We start from the raw sequence: 17,848 nt of genomic DNA on the forward strand, positions 1-17,848 counted from the left end.
ATAGATGGTTCCATCCGGCCGGTTTTCATTGTACCGAGGAGAGACGCGCCACCAAAACCTATCGCCGTTTTGGTTCGTGCCAACCTTCGGATCTTTGGAGATAATCAAATAAGCATTGAATAACTGATCCATCTCCGTAGGAGTGTACGGGGTGCGGAAACCACGAGTAGGGGGAGTAGGAGTAGAGCCGCCGCTCCCTCCCGAGTCAGGTTCGGGTGCCCACCCGTATCGCCCATCGGGGCATCTTGGTCGTCCACCGGGTAAGGCCGGTAGCCACCCGGAACTTGAGAACCTTGGGTTTGAGAAAGGGCTGAGAATTGCATTTTCGGACTAGGGAATGGTTGTGAGCCGAACCATTCGTGGTTCCAACCGTGGGAATCAGAGGGGTGATCGTCGGAGCCGGACATTTTTTTTAAGAGTGAAAGACTGAGAATTGATGAGAGAATTTAGATGAGAATTGTGTAGTGTGGTGGAAAATTTAGATGAAAATGTGAATTTTGGGAAAAAAATTGAAAAATATATTAAAAGTGGGGAGAAAACGGATATAATTTATTGGGAAGTGGGAAAATATATTTTTTTATTTAAAAACGATTTTTTAAATCAAATTCAATTTTTTTTTTAAAAAATAAAAAAATAAAAGAAATTGGTCGTTGGCCAATACTGTGCCGCCACGTCAGCCTGCTTAGCGGCACGGACGTGCTCGATGCATCGAGCAGTGCCGCACCAGCGTGTCAGGGTGTCGCCGCACCAGCGGCACGGACGTTGTGCGTCCTAGAGAGAACCGATATGGATGCTCTTATACTCTATTTTTGGTTTATAACTATTTTTTAGAATCACATATGGTATATATGTATCATGTCAATTTAATCACTCGACTATTTTTTAGAATCACATTATCATGTCAATTTAATCGCTCTATGCTACATTGCACTACACATAAGTGCATGCCACACATAGGTGAGACTATTACACCACATGCAAGCAAAGCCGAAAACGTTATCGGAATGTGGGTCCCACTTTTTACATTAATTTTATGAATAAAGTTTAAATGGTTGAATTGAATATTTACTTATAGATTATTGTTAAGTGAGATGAGATTCAACGGACTAAAATAACAAAAAAAAATGGTTATTATTCGATGACAAAAAAAAACTAGTAGTACTAGTTATTATTCGATGGTGGGAGTCGTATTTTTCTTTCAGTTTAGAGCATTTCCAATGGCAATAGGCTAGCAATAGCCTAGCCAAAAACTCCTCCTGCCACATCATCTAGGACTAGAAACTCCTCATGCCACATCACCAGGACAAGAAACTGGACTAGCACTAGGACTAGCCACAATAAACAAAGTTATAAAAAACAAATAAATTACAATCACGCAAAATACGGAATTAAATTTACGACACAGATACGAAAAAATGCAATAATTTTATTTAAATTAAAAAAAAGTACTACATCCTAAAAAAACTTACATAATTAATTAAAATAAAAAAAATTACATAATTAACTAAAATACCTTAAAAAATATAAAAAAACCGCTAGCCGATTTTGGAGGCTGCAATGGAGGCTAGCCGATCGGCGTGAGCTAGCCAATTTTCTAGCCGTAATCGCGTTGGCCGGTTGCAATGGTCGGCTAGCGCTAACCGATCTGCAATCCGGCCGGCTAGCCTCCATTGGAGATGCTCTTACAACTATTCTAGTATAAAACAAAATTTACGTATGTGTTGTAACTTGTAAGATGCGTCTCTTTTATAAGACTGGCAAATTCGTACGTGTGAGTAGTATGTTTTTTGTATTATAGTAATATGGAACTTACCTCCTATGTGAATAACTTACTTGTCATCGAATAAGAGGTGGACTAAAGTCCAAGGCTTTCTTTGTATAATGGGCTATTGGGCTAATATGGGCCCATATATGTAAAATTTCCTACTCCATCTTCCATAATAGAATTACAAACTGGGCTTCCCATATTTCATTCTGGGCTTTAAAAGCAGTGCAACCAAATTTACTAAAATGAACATACCACAAAATATCATCGTTAATGCAGAAACCATTATCACATAAAATAAAATATTTATTTAAAAGAAAAAAAAGAGAAGCATTCGTAACTGCAAAACCAAAATTAGCGGTTAACTATATTCCCCAAAAACCATGACTTCAACAAACTTCATTCTTCATCTCTATCCAAAGCCCTCACCCCACTCTCTCCTCCACCGCCCTACTCAATCCCCGATCAATACCCGCCGCATCTCCCGCTCCCCACTCTCCGTCAAATGCCAAGCCGTCGGAGAACAGCCGGAATCAACCGCCGTCTATCCAGGTGTCTACGGCCCCTGGAAAGTCGAATCTTCCGATGTCCAGGAAGTGGTTCTCTACAGATCGGGGCTGGTCGCGGCTGCCTCCTCGTTCGTGGCTGCGTCGTCGGCGGCGTTCCTGCACAACACTGATTCGGGATTGTCTGAGTTGATCGGGAGGAATTTGGATTTGTTCTACGGCGTAGGAGCTTGTGGATTGGGGCTGTCGCTCTACTTGATTCACATATACGTTACGGAGATCAAGCGCACTCTGCAGGCGCTGTGGGCGGTCGGTGCCCTTGGTTCGTTAGCAGCTTACGCCGCCTTAGCTCAGCCGGCGGGGAAGAGTTTGGTGGAGTACGTCGTTGAGAATCCTACGGCTGTGTGGTTTGTTGGTCCCCTGTTTGCGGCTCTGACTGGTCTCGTCTTCAAGGAAGGTGTGGTTTTCGATTTTATTGCGATTTTAGTTGCAAATTCAACTGAAACTGTAGCAAATTACGAGTCGTTTGGCTATGTAACATGAAGCTGTACTTGTAAACTGGAGTGTCAGTAGTGGTGAATCAAGTGAAGTTCATGTCTAATGCTTACTTTGGCGGTATGATTTGGATATCAAGTTTGAGCTTAATTTCATCATTCTTAGTTCAATTTGCAACAAAACTGAATTAGGTTAGATGAAACTCAATAGAGTAGTTTCTCTATATAAGATATGTTGATCACTCATTTACTTTTGGACTTAGCTTTCAATAAGCGAGTGAAATTTGATTGCAATTAATTTAATTTGTATGCATTTGCAAACAGGCCTTTGCTATGGCAAATTGGAAGCTGGTACATTGACATTTATCATTCCATCTGTTCTACTTGGGCATCTGGTATAGATTACACTTGATCCTTATTCTTTAATATCCTGGCTAAGGTTCCAATTTCTCTGTAAAATATCATCCTGATGTTTCTCACACTATTTAACATTTGGTGTCTGGATGTTCAATTGGTGTACAGACTGGTTTGATGGATGAAGGAACAAAACTCACTCTGTTGGGCGTGTGGATGGCACTCTTTGTGGTTTTTGCGGGAAGAAAGTTCACCCAGCCTATCAAGGTAGCATCACTTTGTTTGCTGCTGATGTCACCATTTGTAATATTTGCTTGTCCTGCAGGACGATATAGGAGATAAATCAGTCTTCATTTTCAATGCATTGCCAGAAGAGGAGAAGGAAGCTCTGATTAGAAGGCTCAAGGAGCAGGACAATCAGCTGGATCTCAATTAGGTAGGCGACTAATGTTGTCAAAATAGGAAACTACACTCTGTAAACTAATTTGAAAAACATGTTATCTGAAATTACAAATCCTGTTGATATATGTTTTGCATTTGCTTTATATCCAGAATCCAGTGGTTTCATGTCTTTTGATGTTGCCACAATATTAGCAATATCTATGGTTGAGTTACACATAATACACACATTATATCTACATACTAGTCATAGACTAGACCCCCACAGATAATGTCACTCCATAAAAGAAATGCGATGCCATGATTGAAGACCGCATAGAAACATAAAGCCCAGCATATATTCCTCTGCATTGCCTTAAAAAGAATTGAAAGATTTATACAAGTACAGGATTAAATTGAAAAGGATGAGCTTACGATGGATTAAACATGATAACCGCCATCACATCCACTGATCCACATGTAGTTCCAAAAGTTCTCTTTGAAATTATGCCAAGAGAAACTGAACCCATGGAATCACAAACAATGTAGTTCATAAACTATTTCTCATTCGTCTAAGCCCCAACCCTCACCTAGCAAGTAAAATATAATGACAAAAATAAGTCCAAAGATAACCACAAAGGAGAAGAGACTATATACAAAGTCAAACTTGAGCACCATCAGCACAAACGCAGACTCTCTTAGGCCTACCAAATTGTGATGTTTCACGACCTTCCGTGCCTCCTGAATCTCCAGCTTCAGCGCCATCATTACGATGTTTCTTTTGCTGAAAAACACAACAATCTTTTGTCATTTGAAGGTTTATCAGTCTTGTTCTCTTTTGTGATTACAGCATTCACATGATTGTCTGGTGTTTCATTCTTGCTGTCAGGCATTTTCTTGCACATTCACTTCTGTGCTCTCACTATCAGCAAGCCTGCCAAGTTTTGCTATCTCATGATCTTCTGTGCCTCCTGATTCTCCAGCTTTAGCACCATCATCACTAAGTTTCCTTCGCTTTGAATCATGAAGAGCTCCTGAGTCATTTAAAGGTTTATCAGTCTGGTCCTCTTTTGAGATTTCAGCGTTCGCATCAAAGTCCTTTTTATTTTCTGCAACAGAATCTGGTGTTTCATCCATGCTGATAGCATCTTCTTGCTCTTCCATTTCTGAGCTCTCACTATCGGCATTCTCACTGGAATTCACACTTTGGCCATCCTCAGTTTCCCTAGCCTTCGAGCTCTCATCCTTCATCTGGTTCTGTAGTGTTTCTATCACATTCATCAACTCCCTGTTGACCTGTACGGATAATCAGTCGAGCTGGATCATTACTGCAACCATTTTAAGTCTTATCTAGCATCTGAGAATAAGCCACAGATGAAAATCAGAAGCAGAAATAAAGCAAAATATAACGCTTGTACCTGAGGATTTTGAAGGAACTCGGCAATATCTTGTTTGCAAGATGGACATTTCATAACATTTTTCTGTGCTCGAAGAGTCCTTCCTCCAGATTTTCTCTCTTTCACATGAGATTGACCAGCAAAGGCACCCTCCAAGCACGCCTTGCAGAAGTTATGAGCACATGGGGTAGTGAGTGGCAGTTCCATCACTTTCCGGCAGATTAGGCAACTAAATTCTGCATTACATTTGCCATGCCACAGTTAAACATTCAATCAATGTATTGAAGTACAATAACCACAACAAATTGCGAATTAAAACAAAATATGTTTTTTCGTCCACAATTTAAAGAAAACACACAAATCACAATAATCATTATCAAAGCAGTGTTGAAAAGGAAAGGGAAAGCTACCCTTCAAAAGCCTTTCTTTTACAGATCCAGTTCCACTCCGATTTTTTCTTATCTTTTTAGTCTTTCCATTATCACCATCACATGATGTTTTTCTACTGGGTGGTTGAGGTCTCATCCACGTCCAGAGGCCTTTTGGCTCCTATACAGAAAATTTTAGACAGATGAGTCTCAAAGTAATGGTATCCTAAGAATTTTAAAGTCCTGGACCCATGCAAGCCTCAAGATACAATCACAAATACAACACAAGAAAAAACATCAAAATGACTTGGTCAGAGTAGGTGCTCACATCAAAATTCCAAGCAGGACTCTGTGTCCTTTCAGTAATATCAGTCGCTTGCATCAACTCTGGAATGCTAGGTAGAGGTCTTGGTCGATCTCCTTGGTTGTCACTACAAGCCAAAAGGATTAGTTCACTAAGAGTTTAAGCATATATTAGGAGGTACAGATTGTGGACTGGGCATGCAAGACAAATATAAAACAACTCACGTGGTCCATGGTGCTGGATCATTATCACAACGAACAAAGAGATAACGGCAGACCACAAATCCCTATAATAATTCAAAAATAATTCCATAAGGGGGGCATAAACAAAATTTGCAGATGAAAATCTTTATTTTGGTGAGTTTTTACTTGTTGCCCCGCTTTGCGCCAACACTTTTCAACCCTGTAAACCCCGTCATAACGCACACCTTCCTGTGGTGCATAAGACGACCGCTTTTCTTTAGCAGACCTACAACAAAATAAGAGAAAGCTGTATTAGAAACCAAAACAATAAAGTGAAATATGACAGGAAACAACTTAGTATATCCTGGCTAGAGTTTTTGTTAGACAGCTTCCAAGATTTTCTCAACTAGTAAAAGAAGTGTTCAGATTTTAGTAAATATTCAAAGTGTCCATACCACTGCAAGAGCACAAAAGCCACTAGAAGATAGTAATTCAAGTATTGAATTTTTAGCTATCCTCAACATCCCTCATTTACAAAGCATTACTTACATTAGAAATTTTAGCTTACCTCACAACTCGTACAGGATAACCCTCACGGCAACTAACTCGCAAAGCTTCATTGTAACTTTTAAACCTTTGGTCAAATGATTGTTTCTTGTTTGTCCTTTTATTCCCGGAAAGATCACGTCCACCACTGTAACCAGCAATAAAGTAGAGTTAATGACTGGCATAATCAGTATGCAATACAACAACGCTAAACAAGAAAACATTTGGCACACAAAAATTATCTCCAATTTCTCAATAATTGTTTCCAATAAAAGCTATTCAAACTAGTTCCCTGACAATCAACTTCAATCTCATTATAATGTTATAAATAACTTCCCTCATAACCCTTGATTGTCACACAATTTTTGTTAGCTGAATCCAAGAAAGCGTAATACAGTCAGATATATTGAGAAGACAATGTTGCATGTTCACACCAAACAGGTGGAAGGCATGGCTGATGCTAGGCATTGCTGGAAATGCCATACCCTCTGTCTATTGCACAAACAACAGTATATCTTGCTAATCCAATAACCGTGCCTGATTGTGACCATAGACCAATTTACCTCACATAATTATCACTACACCAAATTACTGATGATACTTGACCACTTCAAATTGCATTTACTAATTAAAGAGTATTGGACAAGGACAACAAGGAAAGGTGTTCACCGTATATCAGCTAAAATTAATGGAAATTGTCTCCACATGGTATATGGCATTAACAATGTTGTTAATGGCATATGGCGGTCGATTTAAAAAACTGCCACAAGGTTATGGAAGTCAGCAAGGCTGGCGGGACATGGCGGCTGATAAATAACTAAAGTTATTATTATTATTATAATATTATGAAATATAAAAATGCAAATATTTTGAAAACGACAAAAACAAAATATTTTGAATCTTGGAATAACAACTAAACATAAAGTCGTAAACTAAAACTGGCACAAGGTTATGGCAGTCGGTAAGGCTGGTGGGACATGGCGGTCGATAAATAAATAAAAGATATTATTAAGTAATAATAGCATGAAATATAAAATGTGAATATTTTGAATCTTGGAATAACAGCTAAAACATAAAGTCGTAAACTATTACTGCATAATCCGCCTAATAATTTAAGCCGTTACCGGTAGACATTATTGCAATTACTGGATATAACAATGAAAACGAAAACGTATGTAAATACGCAGGTATAAAAATAAAATGTGACGCTAATAGAATCATGAAATGAATATTTATTGTATATTTAAGTGCAGTTTGCTAAGTATATCAAATAAGTTTGAACATTCTTTCTTGTTTGAAGTTACACTGTTACAGAATTTTTTTATGCTACTTGAGAGAGAGAGAGAGAGGTAGGGTTGAGGTTGTGGATTCTGATAAATATGGAGGGGGTTGAATTAAGCTAAAAACCCCTATTTAAAATTGATAAATGTGTTGGGTTTTGGATAAACGGGTCGTTGTTTTGGGTTAATGGGTTAACGTGAGGAAACAGCCACGATAACAGCCATGGCGGCACCACTGGTATGGCGGCCGCTATATGCTGCCACATAATACTGGCACACCATGACATGGCACTGGTCATTAATAAACCTTTATAAAGTAAATATTGAGACTATACACATCCAGTTTCACATTAAATTCAGACAGATTTCATTGGTAACAAAATTTAAGTAATTAAAGCCTAATAGAAGCTACATCCAATACCTCCCTGTGTAGAGAAACCATTCTCCGTGATCCTCATCATCTTCGTAACCCCCCGAGAGTGCAACAGACTGAGCCCCATGATCAGACTGACCACCGATGCCCCCAACATGGGGAAAGTGAGCACCCCACTGCCTGCATTCCATCCTATCTGCCCAAGTTTCTCCAACCATGACACCTAAGTTCCTTGTCGGATCATACTCTGCCGTAATTGGACCAAGAAAATCTGAAGGGATCGTAACAAAAATCTTCCCGCTGCATGCATTGGCCTTTCCAGTTTTTTTTGCTCGCTCTGTGGTAAATGCCTTGTCAGGACGATCTTGGTTGTGGATAAAATGGTATATCTTGGGATTGCCTCCAGAGTAATTAGGCTCAGAAGCTTTTGCTGTTCTTATTGCCATAACTATAGCAGAGTTGATTCTAGGCTCCTTTGCCATCTTTGCTGGAATCATCTTGCGACAAATAGCACAAGTCTTCATGCGCTGTTGCCCAGTCCATTTCTGAAAGCACTTCAAGCAGAAGTTGTGCCCACACGGCGTCTGAAAACAGTATGAAGACCACAAGGATGAGGTTTAGAAGCTGCTTCCACATGTTTACATGGAAAATACACTTATATCACAGAACCATAATATACAATCTCTAATTGTTCTTTCATTTCAATATAAAACAAATGGAGCCATTTTATAGCACAGCTGACTCATTGCATATGCATCAGAAACATTACATACATTCAACTTCAAGCAGATCAAAACCAATCCATACTTCATAGTGGTAGTTTTGAGAGATTGCATCGCATTAGAACATAACTCAGAAATAATAAGATAAGTCCATGCAAAACATAAATTAGGCTCATGTAGACTCGACGCCTGAAAGAAATTTCCACCACAACCAACACAAAAATGAAAATCAAATATGTATAAGAACACAAAGAGGATGGGAGTACAAAACAGAGAAAAACCAAAGCGCCTACACACACAAATAGAAACGACGCCGTGTAATAGAACTACCAAAGTCAAATCCCTCAAAAAATCCCAAATCAGCCACAGATCGAAATTTCAAAAGGAAGAAAACCGTACAGAGACAGGCCTATCGAGAAGCTGCATGCAAATAGAGCAGTTGAACCGGTCCCCCAAAATCCCCAAAACACCCCCAGCACTCATCTCCGTCTCCTTCTCTTCCTCCGAAGCCCCGCCGAGCAACTCCTGGCGGCGCTTGGCCTTCTCACGATCAGTAAGCGACGCATCGGACTCAATCGCGCGAATCTTCTCCACGAGTCCCCCTCCGGAGACGGCCGGCATGGCGCCGGAGAGATCGGAACAGTCGGGGCAGTCCCAGTGGGCCGCGTCCGCTAGGGTTTGGAGGCAGGGCACGTGCCACGGCGTGGCGCACGTCCTGCACGTGAGGATCTCCCCCTCGGCCGGCCTCTGCTTGCAGACCATGCACACACCCTCGCCGTCGCATGGAAGGTTGCTAACTTGCGCCATTGGACGATCGCCTTCGAAAAATATGATTTTTTAAAATTTGATTAGAATACTAGTTAGTAAAGAGAAGGAAAGTGGAGAGTGGAGTGATGAGTGGTTGGTTTTATGATTTTCGTCGTTACTGGAGTGAAATAAGGCGCCGACTTGAGGAGATAAGGAGATTATTATTTGAGGAATCATTTTGAATTTTCATTTTCTGCCCGTTTCCCTCTGACTTCCCATTTTTTTCAATACCTATATATTAAATGCTGCGACCTTAGTACATTCAACTGTAGCACTGAGAGTTCTTGTTAAATTTGATATCTAATAACACTAAAAAATGAAATAGAAATAGAAATCTTAAATTGGACAAATTTGGGCCCGTTTAAATATCTTCCGAAATCGGCCCAGCATCTGAGTACTATTCAAAGCCCGTTCCAATTCTGTCATTCGACGTCGTTTCTTTCGCCATAGCGAATTTGTAGAGAGTATTTCCTTTTTTTGTTTTGTATTTGCACACTATTTTCCCTTGTGATAGAGTGAGATCCTGCGTAGGGCTCGACAATCCGTCGTCAATACTCAATCTCCATTAATCGGACATGCTGAGGGTAGCGGGGAGGAGGTTTTCGTCTCTCTCATGGCGCTCGGGTCAAGCTCCATTCGCCACCAGAAACCCATTTGTCGGCGGCGATTCGTCATCGGAAAAACGTACTTCTTCGCCCGTTGAATCAATTTCCGTTTTTGATCAGATCAGAGGTTCCTTGCTTCTCTATTGGCCCCGTTTGCATTGATTAATTTATGTCTTATTGTTGCGAAGATCCTATTAGTTAAGAAATATATGTGGAATTTTTTAAAATCTCGGGTTATGTGGAATTGTGGATGCTTCAAAGTGCTGCCTGGATTCTCCATCGATATTGACTGAATTGATCCTGTTATAAAATGTTTTTTTTTTAAAATTAGTTTTGTGATTGACTGGCCATAACAATGGTATCTTTTGTTTCCACTGAGATGATAAGTTCGAAGAGAGCTCTTCATGGAGCTGTCGGTTTAGTTTTCCCCTGACCTTATATAGATTAGTTGTATATTCGGTTCTATATTCATTGAGTTTGTTAGTTTAGCCAATATGTATATGTTGGTTATGAAATTAAAGATGCTTTCAATATTACTGATAGATAATTAGGCCAAAGACATCACGAGCCTCTGTTGTGTTGATTTTTTCAGATATTAATTCAAACATCATAATATTTGAAGCAAGTAACTACACTGGTGCTTGCATTATCTGGTACAGTTTTTTCCGCTCACAGTCCAATGTTTTAAACGTTCTGTCACAATATCCTAGATGCAAAGTAACAGCATACTGGTCTTGCTTCTAAGTACAACCATACTTTGTCAGTTTGGCTATGTTTTTCTTGCTTCCTTTATCTTACATAGAGAAACCTACCAATTGTGTTCATTTATTATGAAAATTGGAATTGTTTCAAATAATAACTCTGATATTGTTACTTCGATGCATGATATATATTTATCCTTTTTTAATACTCCACTACCTTGTTAGCCTTTTTACTTCAGTCTGTGGTCTGAATGTTCTGATTCTTGACTGTGGATGTTATTGAGTAATCTATGCTAGATTCTAGAACACCCCCAAAGCCCCACTCCCCTCAAACAAAAACAAGAAAATATAAAAGAAACCCAACCTCAACCTTCTTTCTGGTATTATTGTGGTGGATATGTATTTCTACTTCCAGATAGTTAAATGTGTGCAGACTGAATTGATTTGTTGTGATTACACGTGTACGTGCATTCATATAGTTGGTTGTTTCTCATCTAACCATACGCTGCAAGTTTTTGATTGGAAGTTAGAACACTAGGTATGTGGTAAAGGCTCTCCAGGAACCAACTAACCAATCAGATTCTTTGTGATATGCGTACCGTTGTTCTGTTGGATCAGTGTTTATTTTCATCTAACTGTATGCTGAGATTTTCTTTCACTTTTGCCGCTTAATATTTGTTTTTCTTTGCACACTCAAATTTCTTATCAGGAAAATGCTTTTCTGTTGTTTCATTTGGCTTTACCATGCTCTGTGTTTGTCTGTATGATTAACTCTTACATCTCAATTGATTCATTTTGTTATCTGTTTTTCTTTGTCCTCTTATCATATGCATTGGCAATCAGTTCAGTACTTTAGTTTAGGTGCTTGGTTTAGTCTACTATACTTGTGTTTATTCTGTCTTGTGTGGCTGAGCTTCTCCCGCGTTCCAAATTTCCAATATATTTTTGTACCATTACTCCTTCAACTGTGACAGCTGCTTCTAGGTGAACTTATTACCATTTTCAGCCGTTCCACATGTATAATTTAGAAAGCCATAGATATTGAAATAATATTTTTCTAACCTCTATGCATGTTGTAGGGTTCTCTTCTGGTTCACTGGCAACAGGACAGAACTCAGGCCTGGTTCCGGAAGTCCCTGCTACTGTGGCGGCAATCAAGAATCCCACCTCAAAGATTGTCTACGACGATCACAACCACGAGCGTTATCCACCAGGTGATCCCAGCAAGCGTGCATTTGCGTACTTTGTCTTGACTGGAGGCAGGTTTGTATATGCATCACTGGCTCGACTCCTTGTGCTCAAATTTGTTCTGAGCATGTCTGCTAGTAAAGATGTCCTCGCTCTCGCTTCCCTGGAGGTGGATCTGTCTAGTATTGAACCTGGGACAACTGTCACCGTGAAGTGGCGTGGGAAGCCTGTCTTCATCAGGCGCCGAACTGAAGAAGACATCAAGCTGGCAAACAGTGTTGATGTTGCCTCCCTTCGTGATCCACAAGAGGATGCTGTGAGGGTCAAGAATCCGGAATGGCTCGTGGTTATCGGGGTTTGCACCCATCTGGGGTGCATCCCCTTGCCGAATGCTGGTGATTACGGGGGCTGGTTTTGCCCATGCCACGGATCCCATTATGACATTTCTGGCCGGATTCGCAAAGGGCCTGCACCATTTAACTTGGAGGTTCCCACTTACACCTTTTTAGATGAGAACAAGCTGATGGTTGGGTGAGAGAGAAGTCGGTCTTGAAGTGAAGGATGTGGTAGGGAGAAATATTTGGTAAATCCATTATGGTGACGAATAATTTTATACTGGATTTGTATTAGTTAGTTTTGGTCTTTCAAGGATTCCTTGATTGATAGGCCTGCAGTCTGAAAGGGCATTGCTGTTTTGAATAATGCTGGCTACTGATCTTTATTTTCTCCTTCAGTTAAAAGATTTTGTATTGAGATTCATATTTGTTGGGACTTTTGAGATTTCTCATTATGTTCATCTCTAGTGGTGCGTGTATACCACATCGAACAAGTTTTGTCAAGAGCATAAACAATGTAGCCCGAGACAACCAATGTTTATAGTAATAAATGAAAGTAGCACGAGAACGATGTTCATAAAAAGTGAGTATCATATGTTGTAAGACGTCGTTGATATTAGGCACGAGCTGATGGTTGCCTAGGAGAACGACTAGGATTGGGTGCCCTATCTTATCATAGCCTTGCAAAGTCAAGACATCGCTAGGCGCCCTTCTATAAATAACATCAAACCTTCTAAAACACCCATTTGGGACACTCTCTCCTCCACTTGAGATACTTGAGCAGCATCAACGATCCATTCTCCACATCTTGATTCCAAGCACTCAAAAATCGACCTATTGTCTCGTTGCTCACCTCCTGACCTGTCATCTCCCATTTATAATCAAAATTATTCATGAATAAAATTACTGGCCTAATATGAGCATGTCACAATTAAAATAAAACAAAATTATGTTTGGTGACGAGAGCCCTCATTGTTCCGGCTTTTCCATCTTCATCTTGATAATCGCTTAGATATAATTAACTAACACTATTACAAATCATACAATAACAATATAAATAGAACTTTCTGCAGAAGTACGCAAAGATTAGTTAATCCAACTAATTTTCACAACCATACGCGTCTCGTTGTCATCCCTATCTCGTCCCGCAGAGACGAGACGGCGACGAGACGCCGTTGCAAACACCATCTCGTCCCGCGTCGCGCGCGGAAGGGCATCGCGACGAGCTGTCTCGCCACACGCCAGCGCCATGTGGCGCGCGCTGGCGCTAGGCGTGACGCCCACTCGCCGGCCCGCGAGTGGGCGTCGTAATTATGACGTCATAATTTGTTTTTTTTTTTTTTAAAAAAATAGATTTTTCGAAAAAAATAAATAAATAAAAACGGTAATATGATTGTTCAACGGTCGAATTTTTAATTTTTTTTTATTCTATAAATACTCTTCATTCTCCATTTTACACACAAACACACATCTATTCTTCTCTCATCTCTCTTTCTTTCTTTCCACTCCAATCACTTCTATAAATCATTTCATTCATGGATCCATTTGAGCAAATGCGTCGAATAATGAAATAATCGCTAGAAGAAGATCGACGTAGGGAGGAGGAAGCCGTCGCGCCTCGTCAAAGGCGACCCCGGACTTACATCTATCGTAACCGGGAGGAAGCCGCCGCAAGGTTGGAACGCGATTACTTTAGTCGGAACCCGGTATGGCGAGATATCTACTTCCGTCGCCGTTTCCGTATGTCACGCGCGCTATTTTTGCATATCGCGAATACATTGGCAGCCCGGGAAGAGTACTTCAGAGAAGGGTTCGACGTTGTTGGCCGTCCTGGTCACACGGCGCTCCAGAAATATACTGCAGCGATCCGTCAGCTTGCTACTGGACAAACGGCGAATTCATTCGACGAATACATGCACGTCGGAGAAACCACTGGGAGACTTTGTTTGATGAACTTCTGCAAAGGCGTCCGGGTAGCCTTCACCGACGAATTTCCGAAGAAGCCAACCACCGCAGATTGTCAGTTTCTGCTCCAACTTCACGAACAAGTGCACGGATTCCCCAGGATGCTCGGGAGCGTCGTTTGCATGCATTGACAATGGAAGAATTGTCCTGTGGCGTGGAGAGGGTCGTACACGAGCGGCCACAAAGGCACCCACCCCACCGTTGTACTCGAGGCCATCGCTGACTGCCGGCTATGGATTTGGCATGCGTATTTCGGGGTCCCCTGCTCGAACAACGACGTCAACGTGCTCAACCATTCCGACCTCTTAAGCGAAGTTCTGAATGGTAAAGCGCCGTCCATCAATTTCATCGCTAACAATCGCCAGTATAAAATGGGGTACTATCTTGCCGACGACATCTATCCGAAGTGGCCAACCTTCGTGAAGACGTTCAACATGCTGGGGTTTGGTCACGACCGCACTTTGCTAAAGATTTCAAAGCTGGAAAACCGTGACTAGGGGTGGGAATAAAGAAGAGGGGAATAGAAAGGGGGGATAAAACAATGACCGAATATTCACTTAGAAATAAGGGGGAAAACAATTTCTAATTAACTTTTAATCATAAGAACTTTAATGAAAATCTTACTATTCAATAATTATTTATCAGAGTATAGAAGGACGATACGCAGCGGAATGAACGCGGTCACATGTATGGAGACATGCACCGCCGAGAGCCTCTACTTAAAATAAAAGGAAAATCATAACTCTGCTCAGCATTCTCCACCGTCACTGCTCAACCTGCACATTTAGAAATATATGCAGGGCTGAGTATAAAAATACTCAGTGAACACATTGCCGAAATATACATACATAAAATGAAAATATTGTCATGCCATCACAGTAACACTCGGGGGTTTTCTCTTAAAAGGCCCGAGCTTACTAAATTCTTTGGAAGCTAAAATTTGACTGATCAGTCTAAGTTCTTTCTGTACTTTTTGCCATATCTGAGCACCAAGTGCCGTGGAGATGGTGCTCTCCCACGGTCACCTACATCTTTCTCCAGCCGGGGAGGTGGCCACCTCCCAACGGCCTCCACTTATATCATCTTTGTGCCGTGGAAGGTGGCCACCTTCCAACGGTCACCTGTGTACACTAATCCGAGTAGGGGCACCACCCTCACTCGGACCCGAATTCGATTCTTACGTTCTAACCAAATAGATTGGCTTCATACACATAAAACAAATCATTTATGGCAAGACAACATCATTTGCATAACTAAATATCATCTCAAAATATTTGATATTTTATCCACATTAGTATGTAGGATAGAAAAGTTCACCTCGTTCGTTTAATTTCCTTAACTTGATTTTCTCGTTCCGACCTTAACTTGCGGAGATAGCCTTTTTGAAAATATCACAATATAACATACTAATTAGACTCAAGGTATTCTTAAACTTTAATAGGAATACATGCATCCTACGTGTATGCTCGTATTATTCTTCATCTCCTTTTAGAAAGGTTTCTAGATTCTCGTATTTTAAAACTCGTTCTTACATCAGCTTCGTAAAATATTGAATTAGCTGACCTAAATTAATTAACTCCGTTAATAAAACTAGAATTTCCAACCCATCACTAAAGATACCCCCTCTTCGGACCCAAACTCAAAATAGAAAAGGTTGGCCAATGTGTAATCAAATTCCAAAAATAGTAACTACATCTCAAAATGATCAAAGCCCAGTACTTAAAATATTAGTCAAACCTATACTAAACTTTCGTCACTATAATCACGTACCAAACCAAAAGTATAATGATGAAAAGTACATTACTCCCACCGCCCCTGTTTCTCTTTTCTCTTCTCAATTTGATGTCTCGAATCTGGAGCTACAAATTCCAAATTTAGAAGTACAGATCATGACTCCAACTTCTTCTCTCTCTTCCTAATTCACATCTCTCCCTCTTTCTCACAGAAAACACAAGTCAGAAACAAAACAAAACCAACTCCCATCTCTCTCGTCCCAAAAACTTTCCCCCGGCGAAAATTGGCGCCGCCTCACGTCCTTCCGTCGAAGACCAGCCGCTGCTTCTTCCACCGCCGCGGCGCTACTGCCTCTGGCCGTCGTCTTCGTTTCACACGCCGAGCCGCCGCAACTTCCATCGCAGCCGCAGCCACACCTCCTTCGCTACTCTTTTCTCCCGGCAGGTAAGTCCTCTCCTTCAAATTCTTATTCTAATCCTAATTCTCTTAATCGATGTTGATTTGTTTCTTGGGGATTAGATTTTCAGTTGAGACAAAGGCTAAACGTAAAAGATTGAAACTTTGTTCAGAGCACACGATGATTCAGGATTATCCTAAATGAATGCAAGGAATTCATTGCTGAGAATTGACCGATGATTACCTTCTTAGACGGCCGAAAACTCTCTTCTCTAACTCAGTTCTTTCTCTATATTTTTTTTTTCAAGATTTATGAATGGTGGAACACGTGTGATGTGGTAGAACATGTATATATATAGAGAGAATTCGGAATAAGGGATTAATTTCGCTGACCTTTCGTAATTTGGGATCGTGGCATGCATATTTTTCAGAATAAGGGATTTCTAATTTTTTCTCTTTTTTCTATTCTATTTTAGTATTATTTTCCTCAAATCATTTATCAATTGCCTAAATCACCCCTCTCAAATATTTTACTCCTAATTTCTACAAAATCACTGACCTTAATCAACCCCCCCCCCTCTCCGTCCGCTCCATCTCCCTTATCACGTCCTCATCTGGCAGTTGACGGCCCAGATGGTGCAGGTGTAGGTGGTGGCGCCGAGGTCGGTGGTGTTATAAGCAAAAGTAGTATTTTGAGCAACTACTTGCTCCAATTGCTGAGCACCGTAATAATCAAAGTTTGGAAGAAAGCTAAAGGAAAGGAATAAGCACTTGATTGGAAAGTTTTTTATGTCCTCCATTAAAGTTACTTAAACTAATTTATAGAAACGTACTAGGAAACTACCAACTACTACTAAACAAGAGAACTACCCACTAATATGCATAACTGACAGAGAACTACCCTCTAATATGCATAACTGACAGAAACTACTTCAAACATAATCCTTCAAGTATGATGGTGTGCGAGTGGAGCGGTTGGACGCGGAGTGGTTGGAGCGATGAGTAGTAGTCTGGTTTTGGGTGGTTACATCAGTCGTGGGTGGAGTTGTATCAGGTGGCGTCGGCAGGGGAGCTGCGGCGGTCGAGGGCGGAGGGGGAGAGGATGGAGATGGGAGGGTGAAGAGGATGAGGGAGGTGAGGATGGCGTTGGAGATCCAGCCAAGGATTCGTTTCCAGCTGAAGCATTTATTTTCCTGGCCGTGTTTGTAGAGGGCAGGAAACTGTGTCGGTGATTTTGTAGAAATTAGGTAAAATATTTGAGAGGGGTGATTTAGACAATTGATAAATGATTGGAGTGAAATAATATTAAAATAGAATAGAAAAAAGAGAAAAAATTAGAAATTCCTTATTCTGAAAAATACGCATGCCACGATCCCAAATTACGAAAGGTCAGCGAAATTAATCCCTCATTTCGAAAGGTCAGCGAAATTAATCCCTTATTCCGAATT

At 40.6% G+C, this 17,848-nt stretch overlaps 3 protein-coding genes and 2 long non-coding RNA genes across 9 annotated transcripts; 3 read left to right on the forward strand and 2 right to left on the reverse strand.

Moving 5' to 3' along the window:
* Window positions 1-2,097: 2,097 nt before the first annotated feature.
* LOC125204786 (integral membrane family protein) lies at window positions 2,098-3,690 on the forward strand. Of its 2 annotated transcripts, none has more exons than XM_048103519.2 (4): window positions 2,098-2,728; window positions 3,090-3,160; window positions 3,288-3,389; window positions 3,445-3,690. In XM_048103519.2, exons 1-4 carry the CDS (start codon window positions 2,149-2,151, stop codon window positions 3,553-3,555), a joined length of 864 nt encoding a protein of 287 aa, XP_047959476.1. In that variant the 5' UTR covers window positions 2,098-2,148; the 3' UTR covers window positions 3,556-3,690. The 2 variants fall into 2 exon arrangements, with proteins under 2 accessions (XP_047959476.1, XP_047959477.1); XM_048103520.2 differs by having other exon boundaries at window positions 2,099-2,728; window positions 3,288-3,386.
* On the reverse strand, window positions 2,595-9,682 carry LOC125204785 (E3 ubiquitin-protein ligase ORTHRUS 2-like). Of its 3 annotated transcripts, none has more exons than XR_007173645.2 (10): window positions 9,069-9,682; window positions 7,996-8,531; window positions 6,317-6,442; window positions 5,935-6,034; window positions 5,791-5,852; window positions 5,591-5,693; window positions 5,305-5,443; window positions 4,916-5,130; window positions 4,206-4,793; window positions 2,595-3,438 (listed from the first exon to the last, which is right to left on the reverse strand). XR_007173645.2 is itself a non-coding variant. In XM_048103517.2 (9 exons), exons 1-9 carry the CDS (start codon window positions 9,474-9,476, stop codon window positions 4,383-4,385), a joined length of 2,100 nt encoding a protein of 699 aa, XP_047959474.1. In that variant the 5' UTR covers window positions 9,477-9,682; the 3' UTR covers window positions 3,939-4,382. The 3 variants fall into 3 exon arrangements, 1 of the variants encoding a protein (XP_047959474.1); XR_007173643.2 differs by lacking the exon at window positions 2,595-3,438 and adding an exon at window positions 3,939-4,087; XM_048103517.2 differs by lacking the exon at window positions 2,595-3,438 and having other exon boundaries at window positions 3,939-4,793.
* Window positions 9,683-9,920: 238 nt separating this feature from the next.
* On the forward strand, window positions 9,921-12,729 carry LOC125207316 (cytochrome b-c1 complex subunit Rieske-4, mitochondrial-like). 2 transcript variants are annotated; one of them, XM_048106605.2, is made up of 2 exons: window positions 9,921-10,160; window positions 11,862-12,729. In XM_048106605.2, the coding sequence occupies exons 1-2, from the start codon at window positions 10,052-10,054 to the stop codon at window positions 12,503-12,505; spliced, it is 753 nt and encodes a 250-aa protein (XP_047962562.1). In that variant the 5' UTR covers window positions 9,921-10,051; the 3' UTR covers window positions 12,506-12,729. The 2 variants fall into 2 exon arrangements, with proteins under 2 accessions (XP_047962562.1, XP_047962561.1); XM_048106604.2 differs by having other exon boundaries at window positions 9,927-10,208.
* A 2,105-nt stretch (window positions 12,730-14,834) lies between these two features.
* Window positions 14,835-16,731, reverse strand: LOC125204342 (uncharacterized). The gene is made up of 3 exons (XR_007173541.2): window positions 16,645-16,731; window positions 15,588-15,648; window positions 14,835-15,046 (listed from the first exon to the last, which is right to left on the reverse strand). It is a non-coding gene; the product is annotated as an uncharacterized LOC125204342 (long non-coding RNA).
* Window positions 15,999-17,705, forward strand: LOC125204341 (uncharacterized). The gene is made up of 2 exons (XR_007173540.2): window positions 15,999-16,448; window positions 16,524-17,705. It is a non-coding gene; the product is annotated as an uncharacterized LOC125204341 (long non-coding RNA).
* Window positions 17,706-17,848: the final 143 nt, after the last annotated feature.

This window comes from Salvia hispanica, chromosome 6, assembly GCF_029641045.1.
Source record: "Salvia hispanica isolate PSC_SH4W2 chromosome 6, Shi_PSC_v1, whole genome shotgun sequence".
NCBI lineage: Eukaryota > Viridiplantae > Streptophyta > Magnoliopsida > Lamiales > Lamiaceae > Salvia > Salvia hispanica.

Bases quoted from the DNA above. Each gene is read 5' to 3' on its own strand.
- LOC125207316 (XM_048106604.2), top strand. From the start codon at position 10,052: ATGCTGAGGGTAGCGGGGAGGAGGTTTTCGTCTCTCTCATGGCGCTCG. The intron at 10,209-11,861 runs GTTCCTTGCTTC...TGCATGTTGTAG, and splicing joins CGTTTTTGATCAGATCAGAG to GGTTCTCTTCTGGTTCACTG.
- LOC125204786 (XM_048103519.2), top strand. From the start codon at position 2,149: ATGACTTCAACAAACTTCATTCTTCATCTCTATCCAAAGCCCTCACCC. The intron at 2,729-3,089 runs GTGTGGTTTTCG...ATTTGCAAACAG, and splicing joins TGGTCTCGTCTTCAAGGAAG to GCCTTTGCTATGGCAAATTG. The intron at 3,390-3,444 runs GCATCACTTTGT...CTTGTCCTGCAG, and splicing joins TCACCCAGCCTATCAAGGTA to GACGATATAGGAGATAAATC.
- LOC125204785 (XM_048103517.2), bottom strand. From the start codon at position 9,476: ATGGCGCAAGTTAGCAACCTTCCATGCGACGGCGAGGGTGTGTGCATG. The intron at 6,443-7,995 runs GTATTGGATGTA...TGCTGGTTACAG, and splicing joins TGGTTTCTCTACACAGGGAG to TGGTGGACGTGATCTTTCCG. The intron at 4,794-4,915 runs GTACAAGCGTTA...TTATCCGTACAG, and splicing joins AGTTCCTTCAAAATCCTCAG to GTCAACAGGGAGTTGATGAA.